Here is a 24,468-nt window from a genome sequence, read left to right on the forward strand (position 1 = left end):
ACTATCACTGTCCATACACCGTGCCTCTTACCGTCACCAGAGGAGACGGATCACTGTCCATACACCGTGCCTCATACTGTCACCAGAGGAGACGGATCACTGTCCATACACCGTGCCTCTTACTGTCACCAGAGGAGACGAATCACTGTCCATACACCGTGCCTCTTACAGTCACCAGAGGAGACTATCACTGTCCATACACTGTGCCTCTTACCGTCACCAGAGGAGACGAATCACTGTCCATACACCGTGCCTCTTACAGTCACCAGAGGAGACTATCACTGTCCATACACTGTGCCTCTTACTGTCACCAGAGGAGACGGATCACTGTCCATACACCGTGCCTCTTACTGTCACCAGATGAGATGGATCACTGTCCATACACCGTGCCTCTTACTGCCACCTGAGGAGACTGATCACTGTCCATACACCGTGCCTCTTACCGTCACCAGATGAGAAGGATCACTGTCCATACACCGTGCCTCTTACTGCCACCAGAGGAGACTGATCACTGTCCATACACCGTGCCTCTTACCGTCACCAGAGGAGACGGATCACTGTCCATACACCGTGCCTCTTACTGTCACCAGAGGAGACTATCACTGTCCATACACCGTGCCTCTTACTGTCACCAGAGGAGAGGGATCACTGTCCATACACTGTGCCTCTTACTGTCACCAGAGGAGACGGATCACTGTCCATACACCGTGCCTCTTACTGTCACCAGAGGAGACGGACCACTGTCCATACACCGTGCCTCTTACTGTCACCAGAGGAGACTATCACTGTCCATACACCTTGCCTCTTACTGTCACCAGAGGAGACGGATCACTGTCCATACACCGTGCCTCTTACTGTCACCAGGGGAGACGGATCACTGTCCATGCACCGTGCCTCTTACCGTCACCAGGGGAGACGGACCACTGTCCATACACCGTGCCTCTTACCGTCACCAGAGGAGACGGATCACTGTCCATACACCGTGCCTCTTACTGTCACCAGAGGAGACGGACCACTGTCCATACACCGTGCCTCTTACTGTCACCAGAGGAGACGGACCACTGTCCATACACCGTGCCTCTTACTGTCACCAGAGGAGATGGATCACTGTCCATACACCGTGCCTCTTACTGTCACCAGAGGAGACTATCACTGTCCATACACCAGGCCTCTTACCGTCACCAGGGGAGACGGATCACTGTCCATACACTGTGCCTCTTACTGTCACCAGAGGAGACGGATCACTGTCCATACACCGTGCCTCTTACTGTCACCAGAGGAGACTATCACTGTCCATACACCGTGCCTCTTACTGTCACCAGAGGAGACGGATCACTGTCCATACACTGTGCCTCTTACTGTCACCAGAGGAGACGGATCACTGTCCATACACCGTGCCTCTTACGGTCACCAGAGGAGACTATCACTGTCCATACACCGTGCCTCTTACCGTCACCATAGGAGACGGATCACTGTCCATACTCCGTGCCTCTTACTGTCACCAGAGGAGACGGATCACTGTCCATACACCGTGCCTCTTACCGTCACCAGAGGAGATGGACCACTGTCCATACACCATGCCTCTTACCGTCACCAGAGGAGACTATCACTGTCCATACACCGTGCCTCTTACCGTCACCAGAGGAGACTATCACTGTCCATACACCGTGCCTCTTACTGTCACCATAGGAGACGGATCACTGTCCATACACCGTGCCTCTTACTGTCACCAGAGGAGACTATCACTGTCCATACACCATGCCTCTTACTGTCACCAGAGGAGACTATCACTGTCCATACACTGTGCCTCTTACCGTCACCAGAGGAGACGGATCACTGTCCATACACCATGCCTCTTACTGTCACCAGAGGAGACGGATCACTGTCCATACACTGTGCCTCTTACTGTCACCATAGGAGACGGATCACTGTCCATACACCGTGCCTCTTACTGTCACCAGAGGAGACTATCACTGTCCATACACCGTGCCTCTTACAGTCACCAGAGGAGACGGATCACTGTCCATACACCGTGCCTCTTACAGTCACCAGAGGAGACGGATCACTGTCCATACACCGTGCCTCTTACTGTCACCAGAGGAGACGGATCACTGTCCATACACCGTGCCTCTTACCGTCACCAGAGGAGACTATCACTGTCCATACACCGTGCCTCTTACCGTCACCATAGGAGACGGATCACTGTCCATACACCATGCCTCTTACTGTCACCAGAGGAGACTATCACTGTCCATACACCGTGCCTCTTACCGTCACCAGAGGAGACTATCACTGTCCATACACCGTGCCTCTTACCGTCACCAGAGGAGACTATCACTGTCCATACACCGTGCCTCTTACTGCCACCAGAGGAGACTATCACTGTCCATACACCGTGCCTCTTACCGTCACCAGAGGAGACTATCACTGTCCATACACTGTGCCTCTTACCGTCACCAGATGAGATGGATCACTGTCCATACACCGTGCCTCTTACCGTCACCAGAGGAGACTATCACTGTCCATACACCGTGCCTCTTACTGCCACCAGAGGAGACTATCACTGTCCATACACTGTGCCTCTTACCGTCACCAGATGAGATGGATCACTGTCCATACACCGTGCCTCTTACCGTCACCAGAGGAGACTATCACTGTCCATACACCGTGCCTCTTACTGTCACCAGAGGAGACTATCACTGTCCATACACCGTGCCTCTTACTGTCACCAGAGGAGACGGATCACTGTCCATACACCGTGCCTCTTACTGTCACCAGAGGAGATGGACCACTGTCCATACACCGTGCCTCTTACCGTCACCAGAGGAGACGGATCACTGTCCATACACCGTGCCTCTTACTGCCACCAGAGGAGACTATCACTGTCCATACACCGTGCCTCTTACCGTCACCAGAGGAGACTATCACTGTCCATACACCGTGCCTCTTACCGTCACCAGATGAGATGTATCACTGTCCATACACCGTGCCTCTTACCGTCACCAGATGAGATGGATCACTGTCCATACACCGTGCCTCTTACTGTCACCAGAGGAGACTGATCACTGTCCATACACCGTGCCTCTTACTGCCACCAGAGGAGACGAATCACTGTCCATACACCGTGCCTCTTACTGTCACCAGAGGAGACGAATCACTGTCCATACACCGTGCCTCTTACTGTCACCAGAGGAGACTATCACTGTCCATACACCATGCCTCTTACTGTCACCAGATGAGATGGATCACTGTCCATACACCGTGCCTCTTACCGTCACCAGATGAGATGGATCACTGTCCATACACTGTGCCTCTTACTGTCACCAGAGGAGACTATCACTGTCCATACACCGTGCCTCTTACTGCCACCAGAGGAGACGGATCACTGTCCATACACCGTGCCTCTTACCGTCACCAGAGGAGACTATCACTGTCCATACACCGTGCCTCTTACTGCCACCAGAGGAGACTATCACTGTCCATACACTGTGCCTCTTACTGTCACCAGGGGAGACAGGTCACTGTCCATACACCGTGCCTCTTACTGTCACCAGGGGAGACGGATCACTGTCCATACACCGTGACTCTTACCGTCACCAGGGGAGACGGATCACTGTCCATACACCGTGCCTCTTACTGCCACCAGAGGAGACGAATCACTGTCCATACACCGTGCCTCTTACTGTCACCAGAGGAGACGAATCACTGTCCATACACCGTGCCTCTTACTGTCACCAGAGGAGACTATCACTGTCCATACACCATGCCTCTTACTGTCACCAGATGAGATGGATCACTGTCCATACACCGTGCCTCTTACCGTCACCAGATGAGATGGATCACTGTCCATACACTGTGCCTCTTACTGTCACCAGAGGAGACTATCACTGTCCATACACCGTGCCTCTTACTGCCACCAGAGGAGACGGATCACTGTCCATACACCGTGCCTCTTACCGTCACCAGAGGAGACTATCACTGTCCATACACCGTGCCTCTTACTGTCACCAGAGGAGATGGATCACTGTCCATGCACCGTGCCTCTTACTGTCACCAGGGGAGACAGGTCACTGTCCATACACCGTGCCTCTTACTGTCACCAGGGGAGACGGATCACTGTCCATACACCGTGCCTCTTACCGTCACCAGGGGAGACGGATCACTGTCCATACACTGTGCCTCTTACTGTCACCAGGGGAGACAGGTCACTGTCCATACACCGTGCCTCTTACCGTCACCAGAGGAGACGGATCACTGTCCATACCCCGTGCCTCTTAGATCTATGCTTGCACGCTGCAGCCAATCGCAGTATAGCTGTTATTATGCTGAGGCTGGTGTCATTGGTTAATAGGTGCTGGACATGTATATAGTACTGTGGTGGAATGAACCGCAGTACTATGAACAACTTATGTCGGCCCTTATCTTGTTTTCACCATGTTGACTTAATGCGTGTCATGTGCACCTGCACCTGGGTAACACAATGCTGCACTGCAGGGAGGCAGATGTAACGTGCAGAGAGAGTTAGATTGTAATGATATGGCTCATAGGATAGACAGACATTAGGTCGACAGCGGTTTTTATTTTTTTACCCCACTGTCGACATGGACATCGAAAAAGTGCACTGTGTGTGCTCGCCATGCTTTGGCGCTGTGTCGGCACACTTATATTCACCCACCACACCTTACTGGATGGTAGGGCAGGAGATACCGCCTGTCGGCACATGTCGGCTCAAAAAATTAGAAAAAGCCCATGTCCACCATTTGACTGTTGACCTTTCCCATGTCGACCTAATGCTTGTGTTGACCTAATATCCCTGTCGACCTTCAGTGGTCGATCTAGTGACCGTGTCCCGATTTAAGTGAGGTGTGTCCAAGCTACAATCTAGGTTGCTGGCTAAAATTTGTGGGCTTCATGCAAAACCAGCTAGTATTTACCCTGCACACAAAGGATATCTTTTGGCTTCATGGCTTGTTTCAGATAGAAAGAGCCTGATTCAGCCCTGTACGCTAGGAATGTGCTGCGCTATATAAGAAACGGGCAGTGTGTAATCGCCTACCAATTACTGCCCCCCCCCCCAGCATGTACACTAACACACCCCCTCACCTGCGTGCGCACGAGATAGAGATCGCTGGATGCTCGCTCACCATTGGATGATTCTTCTGCCGTTAGTAATGACACATTTACACACTGTCCTCTGAATTCTGCCGTCAGCCACCCGCCCCAAACCGGTATTCCACATGCCAGTGTTCCCAGGGGGCACCCATACAATGCTGGGCATTCCCCTGCCTCCGCCCCCTGTCCGGCCCTCACTACACACACGTCTGGGTGACTGTGACACTCAGCAAAGCGTCCGCCACGGCATATCCTCCCATGCGCAGACACCCATAATCAGGGACGGGACCGGATTCGGCCCATTGCGAACGGGTCCGAATCGAACCCAAAATAACTTGCTGTTTTTTTACTTAACTTACTTCAGATGAATCAGGCCCACGCTCTTAAATACAGACCATTCTGTGCTACAAGCAGCACAGCAGGGTACTGGGTATAGCCACTGTGTATGACCGTATAGGGATATGTACACCTCTATGTGACCGTCTCATTCCTCCTCAGGATGATTGAAGAGAGCGGGAAACGCAGGAGGACGATGGCCGAGAAACGGCAGCTCTTCATGGAAATGAGTAAGTCAGCCAGGTGGTACAGATCTGACTGCAGGGAGGGTGGTGGTACAGATCTGACTGCAGGGAGGGTGGTGGTACAGATCTGACTGCTGGGAGGGTGGCGGTACAGATCTGACTGCAGGGAGTGTGATGGTACAGATCTGACTGCAGGGAGGGTGGTGGTACAGATCTGACTGCAGGGAGGGTGGTGGTACAGATCTGACTGCAGGGAATGTGGTGGTACAGATCTGACTGCTGGGAGGGTGGTGGTACAGATCTGACTGCTGGGAGGGCGTTGGTACAGATCTGACTGCAGGGAGGGTGGTGGTACAGATCTGACTGCAGGGAGGGTGGTGGTACAGATCTGACTGCAGGGAGGGTGGTGGTACATATCTGACTGCTGGGAGGGTGGTGGTACAGATCTGACTGCAGGGAATGTGGTGGTACAGATCTGACTGCTGGGAGGGTGGTGGTACAGATCTGATTGCAGGGAGGGTGGTGGTAAAGATCTGACTGCAGGGAGTGTGGTGGTACAGATCTGATTGCAGGGAGGGTGGTGGTACAGATCTGACTGCAGGGAGTGTGGTGGTACAGATCTGATTGCAGGGAGGGTGGTGGTACAGATCTGACTGCTGGGAGGGTGGTGGTACAGATCTGACTGCTGGGAGGGTGGTGGTACAGATTTGACTGCTGGGAGGATGGTGGTACAGATCTGACTGCTGGGAGGGCGGGTGGTACAGATCTGACTGCAGGGAGTGTGGTGGTACAGATCTGACTGCTGGGAGGGTGGTGGTACAGATCTGACTGCTGGGAGGGTGGTGGTACAGATCTGACTGCTGGGAGGATGGTGGTACAGATCTGACTGCTGGGAGGGCGGGTGGTGCAGATCTGACTGCAGGGAGTGTGGTGGTACAGATCTGACTGCTGGGAGGGTGGTGGTACAGATCTGACTGCTGGGAGGGTGGTGGTACAGATCTGACTGCAGGGAGGTTGGTGGTACAGATCTGACTGCAGGGAGTGTGGTGGTACAGATCTGACTCCAGGGAGTGTGATGGTACAGATCTGACTGCAGGGAGGGTGGTGGTACAGATCTGACTGCAGGGAGGGTGGTGGTACAGATCTGACTGCAGGGAATGTGGTGGTACAGATCTGACTGCTGGGAGGGTGGTGGTACAGATCTGACTGCAGGGAGTGTGGTGGTACAGATGTGACTGCAGGGAGTGTGGTGGTACAGATGTGACTGCAGGGAGGTTGGTGGTACAGATGTGACTGCAGGGAGGTTGGTGGTACATATATGACTGCACGGAGGTTGGTGGTACATATATGACTGCAGGGAGGTTGGTGGTACAGATCTGACTGTAGGGAGTGTGATGGTACAGATCTGACTGCAGGGAGTGTGGTGGTACAGATCTGATTGCAGGGAGGGTGGTGGTACAGATCTGACTGCAGGGAGGGTGGTGGTACATATCTGACTGCTGGGAGGGTGGTGGTACAGATCTGACTGCAGGGAATGTGGTGGTACAGATCTGACTGCTGGGAGGGTGGTGGTACAGATCTGATTGCAGGGAGGGTGGTGGTACAGATCTGACTGCAGGGAGTGTGGTGGTACAGATCTGATTGCAGGGAGGGTGGTGGTACAGATCTGACTGCAGGGAGTGTGGTGGTACAGATCTGATTGCAGGGAGGGTGGTGGTACAGATCTGACTGCTGGGAGGGTGGTGGTACAGATCTGACTGCTGGGAGGGTGGTGGTACAGATCTGACTGCTGGGAGGATGGTGGTACAGATCTGACTGCTGGGAGGGCGGGTGGTACAGATCTGACTGCAGGGAGTGTGGTGGTACAGATCTGACTGCTGGGAGGGTGGTGGTACAGATCTGACTGCTGGGAGGGTGGTGGTACAGATCTGACTGCAGGGAGGTTGGTGGTACAGATCTGACTGCAGGGAGTGTGGTGGTACAGATCTGACTGCAGGCAGTGTGGTGGTACAGATCTGACTGCAGGTATTGTGGTGTTACAGATCTGACTGCAGGGAGTGTGATGGTACAGATCTGACTGCAGGGAGGGTGGTGGTACAGATCTGACTGCAGGGAGTGTGATGGTACAGATCTGACTGCAGGGAGTGTGGTGGTACAGATCTGACTGCAGGGAGTGTGGTGGTACAGATGTGACTGCAGGGAGGTTGGTGGTACAGATGTGACTGCAGGGAGGTTGGTGGTACATATATGACTGCACGGAGGTTGGTGGTACATATATGACTGCAGGGAGGTTGGTGGTACAGATCTGACTGTAGGGAGTGTGATGGTACAGATCTGACTGCAGGGAGTGTGGTGGTACAGATCTGACTGCAGGGAGTGTGGTGGTACAGATGTGACTGCAGGGAGGTTGGTGGTACAGATGTGACTGCAGGGAGGTTGGTGGTACATATGACTGCAGGGAGGTTGGTGGTACATATATGACTGCAGGGAGGTTGGTGGTACAGATCTGACTGCAGGGAGGATGCTGGTACCGATCTGAATTCATGGAGTGTGGTGGTACAGATCTGACTGCAGGGAGGGTGGTGGTACAGATATGATTGCAGGGAGGGTGGTGGTACAGATATGATTGCAGGGAGGGTGGTGGTACCGATCTGACTGCAGGGAGGGTGGTGGTACCGATCTGACTGCAGGGAAGGAGGTGGTACAGATCTGGCTGCAGGGAGGTTGGTGGTACAGATCTGACTGCTGGGAGGGTGGTGGTACAGATAGAACTGCAGGGAGGGTGGTGGTGGTAGGGGGATGTTATGGTGGTACAGATATGACTGCTGGGAGGGTGGTGGGGGTAGAAGGATGTATGGTGGTAAAGATATGACTGCAGGGAGGGTGGTGGTGGTAGAGGGATGTTATTGTGGTACAGATATGACTGCTGGGAGGGTGGTGGTGGTAGAGGGATGTTATGGTGGTACATATATGACTGCAGGGAGGGTGGTGGTGGTAGAGGGATGCTATGGTGGTACAGATATGACTGCAGGAAGGGTGGTGGTGGTAGGGGGATGTTATGGTGGTACAGATCTGATTGCAGGGAGGGTCGTGGGGGTAGGGAGATGTTATGTTGGTACAGATATGACTGCTGGGATGGTGGTGGTGGTAGGGGATGTTATGGTGGTACAGATCTTACTGCTGGGATGGTGGCGGTGTTAGAGGGATGTTATGGTGGTATAGATATGACTGCAGAGAGGCTGGTGGTGGTAGAGGGATGTTATGGTGGTACAGATATGACTGCTCGGAGGGTGGTGGTGGTGGTAGTAGAATATTATGATGGTACAGATATGACTGTTGGGATGGTGGTTGTGGTAAAGAGATATTATGGTGGTACAGGTATGACTGCAGCGATGGTGGTAGAGGATGTTATGGTGGTACAGATCTTACTGCTGGGATGGTGGCGGTGTTAGAGGGATGTTATGGTGGTACAGATATGACTGCTCGGAGGGTGGTGGTGGTAGTAGGATGTTATGATGGTACAGATATGACTGTTGGAATGGTGGTTGTGGTAAAGGGATATTATGGTGGTACAGGTATGACTGCAGAGTTGGTGATGGTGGTAGAGTGATGTTATGGTGGTACATATATGACTGCACGGAGGGTGGTGGTGGTAGTGGGATGTTATGGTGGTGCAGATATGACTGCTGGGATGGTGGTTGTGGTAAAGGGATGTTGTGGTGGTACAGATATAACTGCAGGGAGTGTGGTGGTGGAGTGAAGTTATGGTAGTACAAATATGTCTGCAGGGAGAGTTTTGGTGGTAAATTGATGTTGTGGTGGTACAGATGTGACTGCAGGGAGGTGGTGGTGGTACATATGTTATGGTGATACAGATATGACTTTTGGGAGGCTGGCAGCAGTAATGTATGTTTGTGTGTACTATTAATATCTACATAATGTTACATTTTAGGAGCACAGAATTTCGATGTGATTCGTCTGTCTACCTACCGGACGGCGTGCAAGCTTAGATTTGTACAGAAACGTTGCAATCGTAAGTATATTGCGATAATGCACGGACGTGATAGAAGTGGGGATGGAATTTCTGTCAGTGTATAGTGGATAGCTGCTACACTGCAGTTCATTGTAGTGTGTACAGGTACAGATCCTGCAGAGAGCTTGTGCACTGTTACTCCAGCACTGGGCAATGAGATGTATCATGTAATGGTAGGTATCCTGCGGATGTCTCCTGTTATTACTTCATGTAAGTGCAGTGTAGGCAAGTCCTATGGGCAAATGTCACCTCTTAGTCCACCAGGTCAGTGTTGGAGGTGTCCTATGGGCAGATGTCACCTCTTAGTCCTCCAGGTCAGTTTCAGAGGCAACCTATGGGCAGATGTCACCTCTTAGTCTACCAGGTTAGTGTATGAGGCGACCTATGGGCAGATATCACCTCTTAGTCCACTAGGTCATTATAGGAGGTGTCCTATGTGTAGATGTCCCCTCTTAGTCCACCAGGTCAGTGTCGCAGACGACCTATGGGCAGATGTCACCTCTTAGTCCTACAGGTCAGTGTCAGAGGTGACGTATGGGCAGATGTCACTTGTGAGTCCACCAGGTCAGTGTAGGAGGTGAGCTACGGGCAGATGTAACCTCTTAATTCACCAGGTCAGTGTCGCAGGCGACCTATGGGCATATGTCACCTCTTAGTCCACCAGTTCAATGTCGCAGATGACCTTTGGGCAGATGTCACCTTTTAGTCCTAAAGGTCAGTGTCAGAGGAGACCTATGGGCAGATGTCACCTCTTAATCCATTAGGTCAGTGTCAGAGGTGACCTATGGGCAGATGTCACCTCTTAATTCACTAGGTCAGTGTAGGAGGTGTCCTATGGGCAGTCATCTCTTAGTTCACTAGGTCAGTGTTGGAGGTGTCATATTTATTTATTTACAGTTTCTTATATAGTACAGCAGATTCCGTTGTGTCATATGTGTAGATGTCACCTCATAGTCCACCAGGTCAGTGTCAGAGGTGACCTATGGGTAGATGTCACCTCTTAGTTCACCAGGTCAGTGTTGGAGGTGTCCTATGGGCAGATGTCACCTCTTAGTCCACCAGGTTAGTATATGAGGTGACCTATGGGCAGATGTCACCTCTTAGTCCTACAGGTCTGTGTATGAGGCGACCTATGGGCAGATGTCACCTCTTAGTTCACCAGGTCTGTGTTGGAGGTTTCCTATGGGCAGATGTCACCTCTTGGTTCACCAGGTCTTTGTTGGAGGTGTCCTATGGGCAGATGCCACCTCTTAGTCCACCAGGTCAGTGTCAGAGGAGACCTGTGGGCAGATGTCACCTCTTAGTTCACCAGGTTAGTGTAGTAGGTGTCCTTTGTGCAGATGTCACCTCTTAGTCCACCAGATCTGTGTAGGAGGAGACCTATGGGCAGATGTCACCTCTTAGTCTTACAGGTCTGTGTATGAGGCGACCTATGGGCAGATGCCACCTCTTAGTTCACCAGGTCTGTGTTGGAGGTGACCTATGGGCAGATGTCACCTCTTAGTCTACCAGGTCAGTGTCATAGGCGACCTATGGGCAGATGTCACCTCTTAGTCCTACAGGTCTGTGTATGAGGAGACCTATGGGCAGATGTCACCTCTTAGTTCACCAGATCTGTGTAGGAGGCATCCTCTGGGCAGATGTCACCTCTTAGTCCTACAGGTCAGCGTATGAGGTGACCTATGGGCAGATGTCACCTCTTAGTCCACCAGGTCTGTGTATGAGGCGACCTATAGGCAGATGTCACCTTTTAGTTTGCCAGGTTAGTGTAGTAGGTGTCCTTTGTGCAGGTGTCACCTCTTAATCCTACAGCTCTGTGTATGAGGAGACCTATGGGCAGATGTCACCTCTTAGTTCACCAGGTTAGTGTATGAGGTTACCTATGGGCAGATGTCACCTCTAAGTTCACCAGGTCTGTGTAGGAGGCATCCTCTGGGCAGATGTCACCTCTTAGTCCTACAGGTCAGTGTATGAGGAGACCTATGGGCAGATGTCACCTCTTAGTTCACCAGGTTAGTGCAGTAGGTGTCCTTTGTGCAGATGTCACCTCTTAGTCCACCAGATCTGTGTAGGAGGAGACCTATGGGCAGATGTCACCTCTTAGTTCACCAGGTCTGTGTAGGAGGCATCCTCTAGGCAGATGTCACATCTTAGTCCTCTTAGTCCTACAGGTCAGTGTATGAGGTGACCTATGGGCAGATGTCACCTCTTAGTCCACCAGGTCTGTGTATGAGGCGACCTATAGGCAGATGTCACCTCTTAGTTTACCAGGTTAGTGTAGTAGGTGTCCTTTGTGCAGGTGTCACCTCTTAGTCCACCAGGTCAGTGTCACAGACGACCTATGGGCAGATGTCACCTCTTAGTCCTACAGGTCAGTGTCAGAGGTGACGTATGGGCAGATGTCACTTGTGAGTCCACCAGGTCAGTGTCGCAGGCGACCTATGGGCATATGTCACCTCTTTTTCCTACAAATCAGTGTCAGAGGTGAACTACGGGCAGATGTCACCTCTTAGTCCACCAGGTCAATGTCGCAGATGACCTTTGGGCAGATGTCACCTTTTAGTCCTAAAGGTCAGTGTCAGAGGAGACCTATGGGCAGATGTCACCTCTTAGTCCACCAGGTCTGTGTATGAGGTGACCTATGGGCAGATGTCACCTCTTAGTTCACCAGGTCTTTGTAGGAGGCATCCTCTGGGCAGATGTCACCTCTTAGTCCTACAGGTCAGTGTATGAGGAGACCTATGGGCAGATGTCACCTCTTAGTTCCCCAGGTTAGTGTAGTAGGTGTCCTTTGTGCAGATGTCACCTCTTAGTCCACCAGATCTGTGTAGGAGGAGACCTATAGGCAGATGTCACCTCTTAGTCCTACAGGTCTGTGTATGAGGCGACCTATGGGCAGATGCCACCTCTTAGTTCACCAGGTCTGTGTTGGAGGTGACCTATGGGCAGATGTCACCTCTTAGTCCACCAGGTTAGTGTATGAGGTGACCTATGGGCAGATGTCACCTCTTAGTCCTACAGGTCTGTGTATGAGGAGACCTATGGGCAGATGTCACCTCTTAGTTCACAAGGTTAGTGTATGAGGTGACCTATGGGCAGATGTCACCTCTTAGTCCTACAGGTCTGTGTATGAGGAGACCTATGGGCAGATGTCACCTCTTAGTTCACAAGGTTAGTGTATGAGGTGACCTATGGGCAGATGTCACCTCTTAGTCTACCAGGTCAGTGTCAGAGGTGACCTATTGGCAGATGTCACCTCTTAGTTCACCAGGTCTGTGTAGGAGGCATCCTCTGGGCAGACGTCACCTCTTAGTCCTACAGGTCAGTGCATGAGGTGACCTATGGGCAGATGTCACATCTTAGTTCACCAGGTTAGTGTAGTAGGTGTCCTTTGTGCAGATGTCACCTCTTAGTCCACCAGATCTGTGTATGAGGAGACCTATGGGCAGATGTCACCTCTTAGTTCACCAGGTTAGTGTATGAGGTGACCTATGGGCAGATGTCACCTCTTAGCTCACCAGGTCAGTGTCATAGGCGACCTATGGGCAGATGTCACCTCTTAGTCCTATAGGTCAGTGTATGAGGAGACCTATGGGCAGATGTAACCTCTTAGTTCACCAGGTTAGTGTAGTAGGTGTCCTTTGTGCAGATGTCACCTCTTAGTCCACCAGATCTGTGTAGGAGGAGACCTATGGGCAGATGTCACCTCTTAGTCCTACAGGTCTGTGTATGAGGCGACCTATGGGCAGATGCCACCTCTTTGTCCTACAGGTCTGTGTATGAGGTGTCCTATGGGCAGATGTCACCTCTTAGTCCACCAGGTCTGTGTTGGAGGTGACCTATGGGCAGATGTCACCTCTTAGTCCACCAGGTCTGTATTGTAGCTGAGCATATACGGTCCCCTCTGTAGCACCGGCCCCCTATCGCCGCCCCCGTGGCTGCGTTATAACAGTCACTAGTTAGAGCAGGTATCTCCAGCGTGTGACTGGCAGTGACCAGCAGAGGGGAAGCTCTGGGTGACAGTAGTCACACATTCCCAGCTCAGCAGTGCGCATCATCTCAGTGACACGAGTGTAACGCTGGCAGGTTCTCCTCGGTCTCATTGTCTCCTATGTCACTATGCCATTTGCCCTTTCCTATTTTAGTTCACCTTGTTGACATTTGGAACATGATAGAAGCCTTCCGTGACAATGGCCTTAACACACTTGACAACAACACCGAAATCAACGTGTCTCGGCTAGAAACCATTATTTCCTCCATATACTACCAGCTGAACAAACGCCTTCCATCCACCCACCAGATCAGCGTGGACCAGTCCATCAGCCTGCTGCTGAACTTCATGATCGCGGCGTACGACAGGTGAGTGCTCGGTGGGGAGTGCCGCCTTCTCTCTATATATCACACCAGCAGGGGGCGCAATATGCTGGTTCAGCCGGCCCTGACTGTGAGGCTGCAGCCACCAGAATGATGGGTTTCATGTAGAGCTGATTGGTGCTGGTTACGTAGTGCAGTGCCTGCTTGGGAAGGGCAGCTGTCCTCACATGACTTTAGATCTGGGAGACTAGCTATTTCTACACTTGGGAGAGAGAGGTTTGTGGGAGTCGCACAAGGTTTGCCCACCCGGTGTGAGTTGGGTCAAGAGAGACCCCCTTCACTCCTTGAGGTGGGATTCGGCCTGGGTTGCCTGATGCCAACTTTTTTTACCGCGTAAATTCCCTATATGGGGTAAAAGTCTATATGTTGGCGGTGCTCCCCTGAGTCCAAAATATACAAAATTGGGAGAAGAGAAAAAAGAAGACTCTTTTTGTGGGGCACTCTTTGTATTATGTTTCTATTAAAACTTAGCTTTTAATGTAGTTCAAATAAGATAGAGTAGACATACATAGACAGACAAACGAATAAACAGATGATTCAAATCTATACAGATGGGAATACACTTAGATTTTGCAGTGAGCTTTTGAATTATAGGCTATGCAAAAAATTTTTTTTTTTTTTTGTATTCAATATTGTGTCTAGACAAAGACTGTCTAATTCTTCAGCACAGCTAATTGCTGTTTGGTGCTGAGATTTGCAGTGAGCTTTTTTAGAAGTTGCTGTGCAAATAACAAGGTTCAGTTCAATGTCAGTACCTAATATATAATAGTTGTGATAAGTCTAGCAAAGCTATTTGACGTTTTATGCTAGAGATCGTTTGAAGGTTTTGTTAAGACTTTTAATAGGGAAAATTTCCCTCCTTAGACTGCATATTTGATAATACCCGCTACTGAGCGTTTGCAATGAGGTGTCTGATTATTGGTATAGTTTTCCTAAGAGTGTACTCTGTCAGGTGGTGCCTGCTAAGAGTCTCTTATGTCAGAAATGCTCCCAAAACACATCACTGCAGGCTCCCGGTCTCAAAGAATCACTTTCCACATATATGCTTATAGTAACAATGAGAGATTGAGTATTAAAATGATTCGCTGTACACATAAATCATTGTATAACACAAAAATACTCCGTTTCTATCTTTCAAAGTTCAAATGACCAATATCTTGCTGTGCACTAGACCACTAGATAGTAAGTTCTTATGCTACAGAGCACCTGGCTCTCACCATTGCACGGAATAGAGAGAGAGAAAAATCTGATCAATTAATTGCGTTGGTTATACAGACTAGCGTGGTAGATTGTTGCAATAGATTGTATCAGAAAACCATATTGTCAATAAATTGTTGCAGTCAATTGTGTCAGAAAAGGTCTCAGTATTTTTGAGTATAAAAATGATTCGCTGTACACATAAATTATTGTATAACACAAAAATACTCCGTTTCTATCTTTCAAAGTTCAAATGACCAGCAAGCAAGATATTGGTCATTTGAACTTTGAAACGGAGTATTTTTGTGTTATACAATAATTTATGTGTACAGCGAATCATTTTTATACTCAATCTCTCATTGTTACTATAAGCATATATGTGTACCACGTGTGCAAGACTCAGAGAAAACAGTGAATCCAATCTGACTTGCTAGAAGGTCATTGCTGTGAGACCAGGATTACAAACTAATTATGCTGGTACAATTATTTGCAACAAATTATAAATACTGAGACCTTTTCTGACACAATTGACTGCAACAATTTATTGACAATATGGTTTTCTGATACAATCTATTGCAACAATCTACCACGCTAGTCTGTATAACCAACGCAATTAATTGATCAGATTTTTCTCTCTCTCTATTCCGTGCAATGGTGAGAGCCAGGTGCTCTGTAGCATAAGAACTTACTATCTAGTGGTCTAGTGCACAGCAAGATATTGGTCATTTGAACTTTGAAAGATAGAAACGGAGTATTTTTGTGTTATACAATGATTTATGTGTACAGCGAATCATTTTAATACTCAATCTCTCATTGTTACTATAAGCATATATGTGGAAAGTGATTCTTTGAGACCGGGAGCCTGCAGTGATGTGTTTTGGGAGCATTTCTGACATAAGAGACTCTTAGCAGGCACCACCTGACAGAGTACACTCTTAGGAAAACTATACCAATAATCAGACACCTCATTGCAAACGCTCAGTAGCGGGTATTATCAAATATGCAGTCTAAGGAGGGAAATTTTCCCTATTAAAAGTCTTAACAAAACCTTCAAACGATCTCTAGCATAAAACGGCAAATAGCTTTGCTAGACTTATCACAACTATTATATATTAGGTACTGACATTGAACTGAACCTTGTTATTTGCACAGCAACTTCTAAAAAAGCTCACTGCAAATCTCAGCACCAAACAGCAATTAGCTGTGCTGAAGAATTAGACAGTCTTTGTCTAGACACAATATTGAATACAAAAAAAAAATTTTTTTGCATAGCCTATAATTCAAAAGCTCACTGCAAAATCTAAGTGTATTCCCATCTGTATAGATTTGAATCATCTGTTTATTCGTTTGTCTGTCTATGTATGTCTACTCTATCTTATTTGAACTACATTAAAAGCTAAGTTTTAATAGAAACATAATACAAAGAGTGCCCCACAAAAAGAGTCTTCTTTTTTCTCTTCTCCCTATTTCTACACTTGTACAGTCTCCTATAGACTTGGTTGCTGCCCCTGTCCGCTCAGGATCCAGATAAACAATATATACATCCTGCGTGTCTGTTATTGCTCAGTGGAAGGAACACGCACCGATCCTCAAATGAATGGGGTTTCCTTTATTGTCACATAGAAATTATACAGGTGTGTCCACATACATCTGTTCTCTCTGTGCGCTACAAGCCGCGGTACACATAGCGCGTGAGCATCGTGTCAGATAGCGCCCAGCGCATTTGTGTGCATCATTTTCCATTATTGTGTGTCTTATTCGCAAAATGGCATGATCGGGACGCACGAGCAGCTTCTGCTGATAAAAATAATATGCGGCTGCCTGTTATCTGTGAGTGACTGCAGCTGTATCTGCATATGAAATGCTACTTTACATTACAGTGTGTAACAATGTGTGTGCAGGTACAGCCGCAGTCACATACACAATGTCTCATTCATCCATCCTGGTGACACAGCACAACCATGGGATGTAGGAGGGTCCGAAGGAGCCAGGCACCTATGCTAAAGCTTTGAGAGGCAGGCTCCTCCCTTCTGCATCCCAGCATTTCCCAATTCATTGTAGGTGACCACCGGAGAAGGTGCTATGCTGGAGGGCTGCTGCTGCAGCCATGCGTTAGAGTAGCTGGTTGTTTTTTTTTTTTTATTAATATTACATCTTAGCTAGTGCAGGACACAGTGTGAGGCTTCCAGGCTTCCGGAAGTGCGTCCTGTCAGCTCCCTGTGTACTGGAGAGACGCTGTCTGGGCTCTCAGCACAGCGCTAAAACCTCCTCACAAGTGAGGTTTCCTGGACCGCGATGGCAGCCACCATCTTGAAAGGGTTTACAGGCTGAACTCTGCGGAGGTTTCAGCCTGTTACAGGAGCTCAGCACAGCTCTCAACATTCTGTAGGCTCCATCCTCCCCTCACAGGGGGACCCTGCCTTTTTACAAGTGGTGCAGGATACTGCTCAGAGTGTGCATAAGATTAATGTGTTTATGGAGCAGTTTACAAAGGAGTCAGAGGTCTCTCCCAGACATCCTTTATCCACACCACCTATCCCTAATATTGACTCTGAGGAGGACGTGTCATGGGACCAGAGGGAGGAATTGGAAGCCTCTGTCCCGGCTGTGGATGATTTAATTATTGCTGTTAAGCAGGCGTTGAATTTATCTGAGGCGGATAAGGCTCCGCAGCAGGGAGTGTTCAAAAGACAGCACTCACTTAACCTGCTGATGAAGGCATGCAGGAATTTCTGGGAGGGGCGTAGAAGATGCCGGATAAAAGACTTCTTATGCCCAAAAGATTTTTAAATCTTTACCCTATACCTGAAGAGCATGTGAAATTGTGGGAGAGAGTCCCACTGGTAGATGCCCCGGGAGCTAGGCTGTCAAAGGCAACTGCTTTGCCGGTGCCAAGGGGGTGCTGCGTTTAAGGACCCTGTGGATAAAAAATTAGAGGGTTGTTTAAAGGCAATCTTTGAGGGTGTTGGTTTTACACTTAGACCTATTATTGCCTCAGCCTGGGTCTCCAATGCCATGATGGCTTGGGCAAATAACTTGTGTTTGCTGCTTCAGCTGGATTCAGAAGCGTTGGTTTTGGCAGAGTAATTAAAGGCGGCAGCTGAATACACCTGTGAGGCTGGTGAAGAGGGAGTCAAAATGGCTTCCAGGGTGTCGGCCATTTCAGTGACGGCCAGAAGGGCTTTGTGGCTTAAGGCATGGGATGCCGATAATGAATCCAAGAAGCCTCTGGAAGCTTTGGCCTTTAAAGGGGAGCTGCTTTTTGGTTCAGAATTGGAATCTCTCATTAAGCAGGTGACGGGGGGGGGGGGGGGGGGGAGAGCACATTTCTTCCCTCGTCGGCAGCAAAACAAGGATCTTCTAGGTTTGCTGCTTTTCGCCAATCCTTTCGTCCCAGAGGGCAATCTGGTAGAGGACAATTTGTTGCTGGGAAAGGTAGTGGGGGGGTCGTCTTTTTCAGTTCCGGGATGCTTGGGCCTTATCATGCTAGGATCCTTGGGTTCTCAATGTGGTTTTAGGGGGGTACAGGATCAACCTGAGGGGTGTACCTCCAAGGAGGTTTCTCCCTACACCTTTACCCTTAGGAAAGGCCCTTTTGGGGGCAGCGAAGTCTCTCCTGGAAAAGGACGTGGTGGTCCCGGTACCGCGGGAGGAAAGGAAGAAAGGACTTTACTCCATTCCTTTCTTGGTACCCAAACCGGACAACTCGTTCAGACCAATCCTGAACTTGAAGTCTCTGAACCTACACTTGTGGGTGGATCACTTCAGGATGGAATCCTTAAGAACACAGTGCTCCTGAGCCTGGAGCTGGGAGATTTCCTAGCGTCCATGGATATTCAAGACGCCTATTTGCACGTTCCTATATGCGAAGAACATCAGTCTTTGCTGCATTTCACGATAGGAGATGTGCATCTGCAATTTTGGGCTCTCCTCTTTGGACTGGCAACAGCCCCAAGGGTGTTCACGAAAATTATGGCGGTCATGGCAGCAACACTAAGACTCCGGGGAATTGTAATCATCCCATATCTGGATGACCTGTTGTTCAAAGCAGAGTCAGCAGAGAAGCTGCCGGAGAATCTGTCAGCGGCAATTCAGTTCCTGCAGAGCCATGGGTGGATTTTAAATCTGCCAAAGTCTCAGCTGTGCTCTACTCAGAGGCTTCAGTTCTTGGGAGTTCTGGATACACCCCTTCATCTGGTGTTTCTTCCAGAAGCAAAAGCCAGAGACATTTGTCAACTAGTCTGGACCATTTTACAGTCACCCGGGCCATCAGTATGGCATTGCTTGAAACTACTGGGCAAGATGGTGGCGATATTCGAGACCCTTCAGTACGCCAGATTCCATTGAAGGCCGTTCCAATGGAACATTGTTCCGTGTTGGTCGGGGAACTCCAAGACCATGAAAACAGAGAAGGTTCTCTTAACCCCAGAAACGAGGAATTCCTTACTGTGGTGGACGGATGTGGAATCCCTCCAGTTAGGGCGTTCCCTTCGGTCATGGGAGTGGCTGGTGCTTACCACTGATGCCAGTCTCAGGGGCTGGGGGGCGGTGGCCCTGGAGTTGAGATTACAGGTCCTGTCGTCCCGGGAGGAATCGGCATTACCGATCAACGTACTGGAACTACGGGCAGTGTGGAAAACACTTTTGCAGTCGGAAAAAGTGCTGAGGGGATCTCCCATTCGTATCCAATCAGACAATGCCAACGCTGTGGCTTACCTGAACCATCAAGGGGGCAGTCGCAGCAAAATGGTGATGAAGGAAGTGTCCCGGATCTTGGAGTGGGCAGAGGCCAATGTGCCGGCCTTATCTGCTGTATTCATTCCAGGAGTTCGGAATGTAGAAGCGGTTTTCCTCAGCAGAGCAGATCTCCTGGAAGGGGAATAGGCGTTACACCCGCAGGTGTTCCAGGAAATAGTGACTCGTTGGGGTCTGCCAGAGCTGGACTTCATGGCGTCCCGGCACAATTGTCAAGTATCCAGGTTCTGTGCGAGGACCAGGGATCTTTTGGTTTGGGCGGTGGATGCCTTAACAGTGCCCTGGAATTTCAAGATGGCATACGTCTTCCTGACATTTCCCATGCTTGCCCAATTGTCAAGTATACAGGTTCTGTGCGAGGACCAGGGATCTTTTGGTTTGGGCGGTGGATGCCATGACGGTGCCCTGGAATTTCAAGATGGCATACATCTTCCCGACATTTCCCATGCTTGCCCGGGTCCTCAAAAGAGTGAGGACACAAAGTGCATGCGTCATCCTGATAGCTCCGGATTGGCCAAGGAGATCTTGGTATTCAAATATTCTGAGCTTGTCGACAGAGTTGTGGCGTCTTCCTCTTTGGCCAAACCTTCTCAGGCAAGGGCCCTTCTTTCTTCAGGACCTTCTTCGGCTCAATTTGATGGCCTGACTCTTGAAACCTCCATTCTAAAGAAGAAAGGTTTCTTGGAGGAGGTTATCCGTACCATGATTAGTTCTCTGGTGTTATCTGTTCTACAGAAACCTCCATTTGAACCGTTAAGGTCGGCTGACCTGAAGTTTCTTACTTGGAAACTGACATTTTTGTTGGCTTTTGCCTCTGCTAGGCATGTTTCAGAGTTAGGAGCCTTGTCTAGCAGGTCTCCATTTTTGGTATTTCATGAGGATAGGGCTGTGCTGAGAACAGTCCCTAAGTTTTTGCCTAAGGTTGTTTCCTCATTTCATTTAAACCAGAAAATTGTTCTTCTGGTGTTTACTCCTCTTGAGGAGGTCAGTAATAGGGACAAACTAAAGAATTTGGATGTGGTTCCCACGTTGAAGGAATTTCGTAAAACCGACTTATTGTTGGTGTTGTATGCAGGGCCGGTGCAAGGTTTCTTTGCACCCTAGGCAAATTGTCTGATCAACAACCCCCCCCCCCCCCCAAAAAAAAAAAATGTCAGTTGAGGTGTGTTGTGTATTTTGTGGGATTAATTGTGGGATTATGATTATTGCTAGGGGGAGGGGTTGGATTCTGAGTGTGGGTGACATGTGTGGGCAGATGAGGAACATACATACATTTACACTGTGTGTGTGTGTGTGTGTGTATATGTGTGTATGTATGTATGTATATATATATATATATATGTATGTATATATATATATATATATATATATATATATATATATATATTACACACACATACTTGATGGACAAACCAGCACTTGTTCCTTGGGTGCCCTCATCTCAGCATAACAGTGCAGTGCAATATACATAATACTGTGCAATACACATAAGTATGACCAAGGTGTCTGGAAGGGCAGCATTGTAAATATCCTGAGTCTGTTCCCACCTGAACACAGGGAGGCTGTCGGCTTCGGCTGCGCTGGGCTGGGTCAGGGCTGCTGCTTCTCCTCGGCGGCAGCACAAAAAGGAATCAGCCACTAGAAACAGTAAATTTCTCCGGTGCTCGCCCGCTCCTTCGCTCCACACGGGGGTTGCAGGTATTGTGGTGGAGGGCCGCAGCATCATTCCAAGGGGGGGGGGTTGCCATGGGCAGGGGGTGTCCGGTGATGCTGAGGCGGGGGAAGCAGCTCCAAACTGCCGCCCTCCAGTGGCCTGGTTGTATGATGTACACAAAAGGGACTGGCCAGCTTCAAAGCAGACCATTGCCCGTTGGCTAAGGTCGGTGATTGCATTTGCCTATACTAAAGTTGGCTGACCAGTGCCCTCCAGAATTAATGCCCATACCACCAGGTCGGTTGCTGCCTCTTGGGCTGTGTGCCACGGGGGCAGGGCAGATGAAGTATGCAGGGCTGCCACTTGGTCATCTGTTCGCACATTCACCAAATTCTCCAGGTTCCATGAGTTTGCGTCGGAGGACGCTTCATTTGGGCGAGCAGTGATGAGAACTGCAGACCTGAGCGTACCCTCCCAAAGGACCGGCTCCTGAACGTCCCATGGTTGAGCTGTGTCACCAGGATGGATGAAAGAGAAAAGGGGATTTTTGTAAGAACTTACCGTGCGAATCCCTTTCTCTGAATCCATCCTGGTGACACAGTGATCCCTCCCTTACGCTCAGTAAGTTATAGCGTTCATGTTTGTCATGTTATAATTACTGGATTGTTCATATTAATATGTACAGGCGTTGTACTGAGTAATGTATCCTAGTGTGCTCTGTTAGTTGTACTGAGGAATGCTGGGATGTAGAAGGGAGGAGCCTGCTCTCAAAGCTTTAGCATAGGTGCCTGGCTCCTGCGGACCCTCCTACATCCCATGGTTGAGCTGTGTCACCAGGATGGAATCAGAGAAAAATCCCCTAATAGGCCTCATTATATTATTGTGATCAGCAGAAGCTGCTTGTGCGTCCATTTATGCCAATAAGGCACACAGTACAGATATTATAGATGATTGTCCTGGTCGGGTAGCTTTTGTTTCTGGTGACTGCCTTTACCTGTCTGTACATATATAAAGGCTGCATCTATCCCTGTGCTACGGGAACTGATGACCATCTTCTGCTGTGTATGTTCCAGTGAGGGCCATGGGCGGCTGACCGTGTTTTCCGTGAAAGCAATCTTAGCGACCATGTGCGGGGGGAAGATCCTGGACAAGTTGAGATGTAAGTACGCAGCACTCTGTTCCAGTTGGTAAGTAGTCGCTGGGCTACCTGAGGGGGTTCCTCATGGTGGTGATAGTGGGATCCTCTCGCAGTCAGTATAGGACAGGACACGTTTATAGTGAGAGTCCCTTTGTGTAATGCTGGTTATAGTACATGCAGGGTGTAGTACGAGAAACAGCACCAGCTCCCCCTGCTGGTAGACTGTGCACGTACACTGCCCTAGCATGGCCTATATACAGACGCTCGCTATTGTCAGATATGACTGCCATGCATTGCATTGTTTATACGTTATACCAGGACTCGGTATTTAATTGCATCTTTATCTATAGTAATATAATCCACGTGGAGAGTTGTATTGCCTTACACCAAGCTCTGGAATGCTGTAGTGCTGGGGAACTACAAGTCCAAGCATGCTTTGTCAGTCACTAGTGTCCGTGTCTTAATGTTTATAATGCCAGATATGACTGGTCTCGCTAACATGTACCACTGGCTGACAGGCTGCGCTGAGACTTGTAGTTCCCCAGGAGAACCACGATTGTGTATTGCCAAGGGAAGTTTCCTTTTACATTCGCATCATCTCTTAATTGGTATTTTATCTTCCATTAGACTCCAGAACATTTCCCCTGGGCCAGTGCCCTCTGCTGGAGGACTGTGGTCAGGTTGGTGTGTAGAGATGGATTTGCGTCTTACTAACATCACTCTGCCACCTGTACGTAACTCTCTAGTAGGATCTCATCACCGGCCCCTGTAACAATGTAACCCACATCTCGCTGTTCCCCGGGCCCTGGCCTACAGTGCCAAACCTAACCCCGGGGAGCTGGTGTCACCTAACCACAGAGGGGAGCGAGCACTCAGCCAGAAGTACAAGTTCCCCTAATGTGCGCCGAATTCATGTCCTCTGAACACAGGTGGAGCTGATTATGTCACCTGTGGTTCTGTGTGGAGACCTGGAAACCGTGCACTGCTGGGGGGGTCCTGAGGACCGAGTTTGAGAACCACCGCCATAGATCGAACCTATATCTTGCAGTATAATCGGCATATAGAAGCGTATTAGCTGAGATACATAATGTAACGGCCAGGGTGAAGAGAACAGAACGATGGGGCTAATTCAGCATGGAGTGCCGATCAGAGGAAAAGCAGACCGAGAGAGAAAATGGTGACTGCGTCGCTAATTGGCGTGTATCTGCCATCTGAGCAATCACTCCTAAAAACCGTCATGTTTCCACCCCCTGAAGCTCCGGCTTCCTGTCAGTCACACTGCGACTACACTGCCATCGTTAAGTGCTCGCGGTTTCAGTTGCTGATTTCCCTTGTGCTTGCACAATGCGAACACGGCACATGCGCAGTCAGACGGGATTCGCACGATTTGCCTTTTCTCTAATAAGCGATCCATGGTGAATTAGGCCCAATGTGTGCAAGGAATGTACAAGCTAAATATTACGCCTGTCCATTACATTGTGGGTGCAGACCTTAGCAACAACTGCATTGGCTGCATAGAATCGGAATAGCAGGTAACGTGGATTGCCATAAAGAGAACGGTATTTGTATGGTCAAGTGACACGCTGCATACATGCTGCCACGTGATGTCACATTGTCCCTTCTCATACTATGGTCTATAACCACAAGAAACCTAGGTGTAAGACTCAGTTAGTGCACGTGATGT

The 24,468-nt window shown here is 49.4% G+C and overlaps 1 protein-coding gene across 13 annotated transcripts in view; it reads left to right on the top strand.

Annotated features, from left to right (window-relative positions):
* Window positions 1-24,468, top strand: part of DTNB (dystrobrevin beta) — a 266,225-nt gene that overhangs the window by 20,216 nt on the left and 221,541 nt on the right. For 12 of the 13 annotated variants that reach the window (XM_083178909.1, XM_083178922.1, XM_083178915.1 and 9 more), the window contains exons 2-5: window positions 5,611-5,678; window positions 9,586-9,666; window positions 13,812-14,025; window positions 22,720-22,805. In XM_083178909.1, coding sequence (XP_083035035.1) covers window positions 5,612-5,678; window positions 9,586-9,666; window positions 13,812-14,025; window positions 22,720-22,805 — 448 coding nt within the window. In that variant the 5' untranslated portion in view covers window position 5,611. The remainder of the gene's footprint in view (window positions 1-5,610; window positions 5,679-9,585; window positions 9,667-13,811; window positions 14,026-22,719; window positions 22,806-24,468) is intronic. The other variant, XM_083178923.1, reaches the window with a different exon arrangement.

The sequence above is a fragment of the Crinia signifera genome, chromosome 3, assembly GCF_055691185.1.
Source record: "Crinia signifera chromosome 3, ASM5569118v1, whole genome shotgun sequence".
Lineage (NCBI taxonomy): Eukaryota > Metazoa > Chordata > Amphibia > Anura > Myobatrachidae > Crinia > Crinia signifera.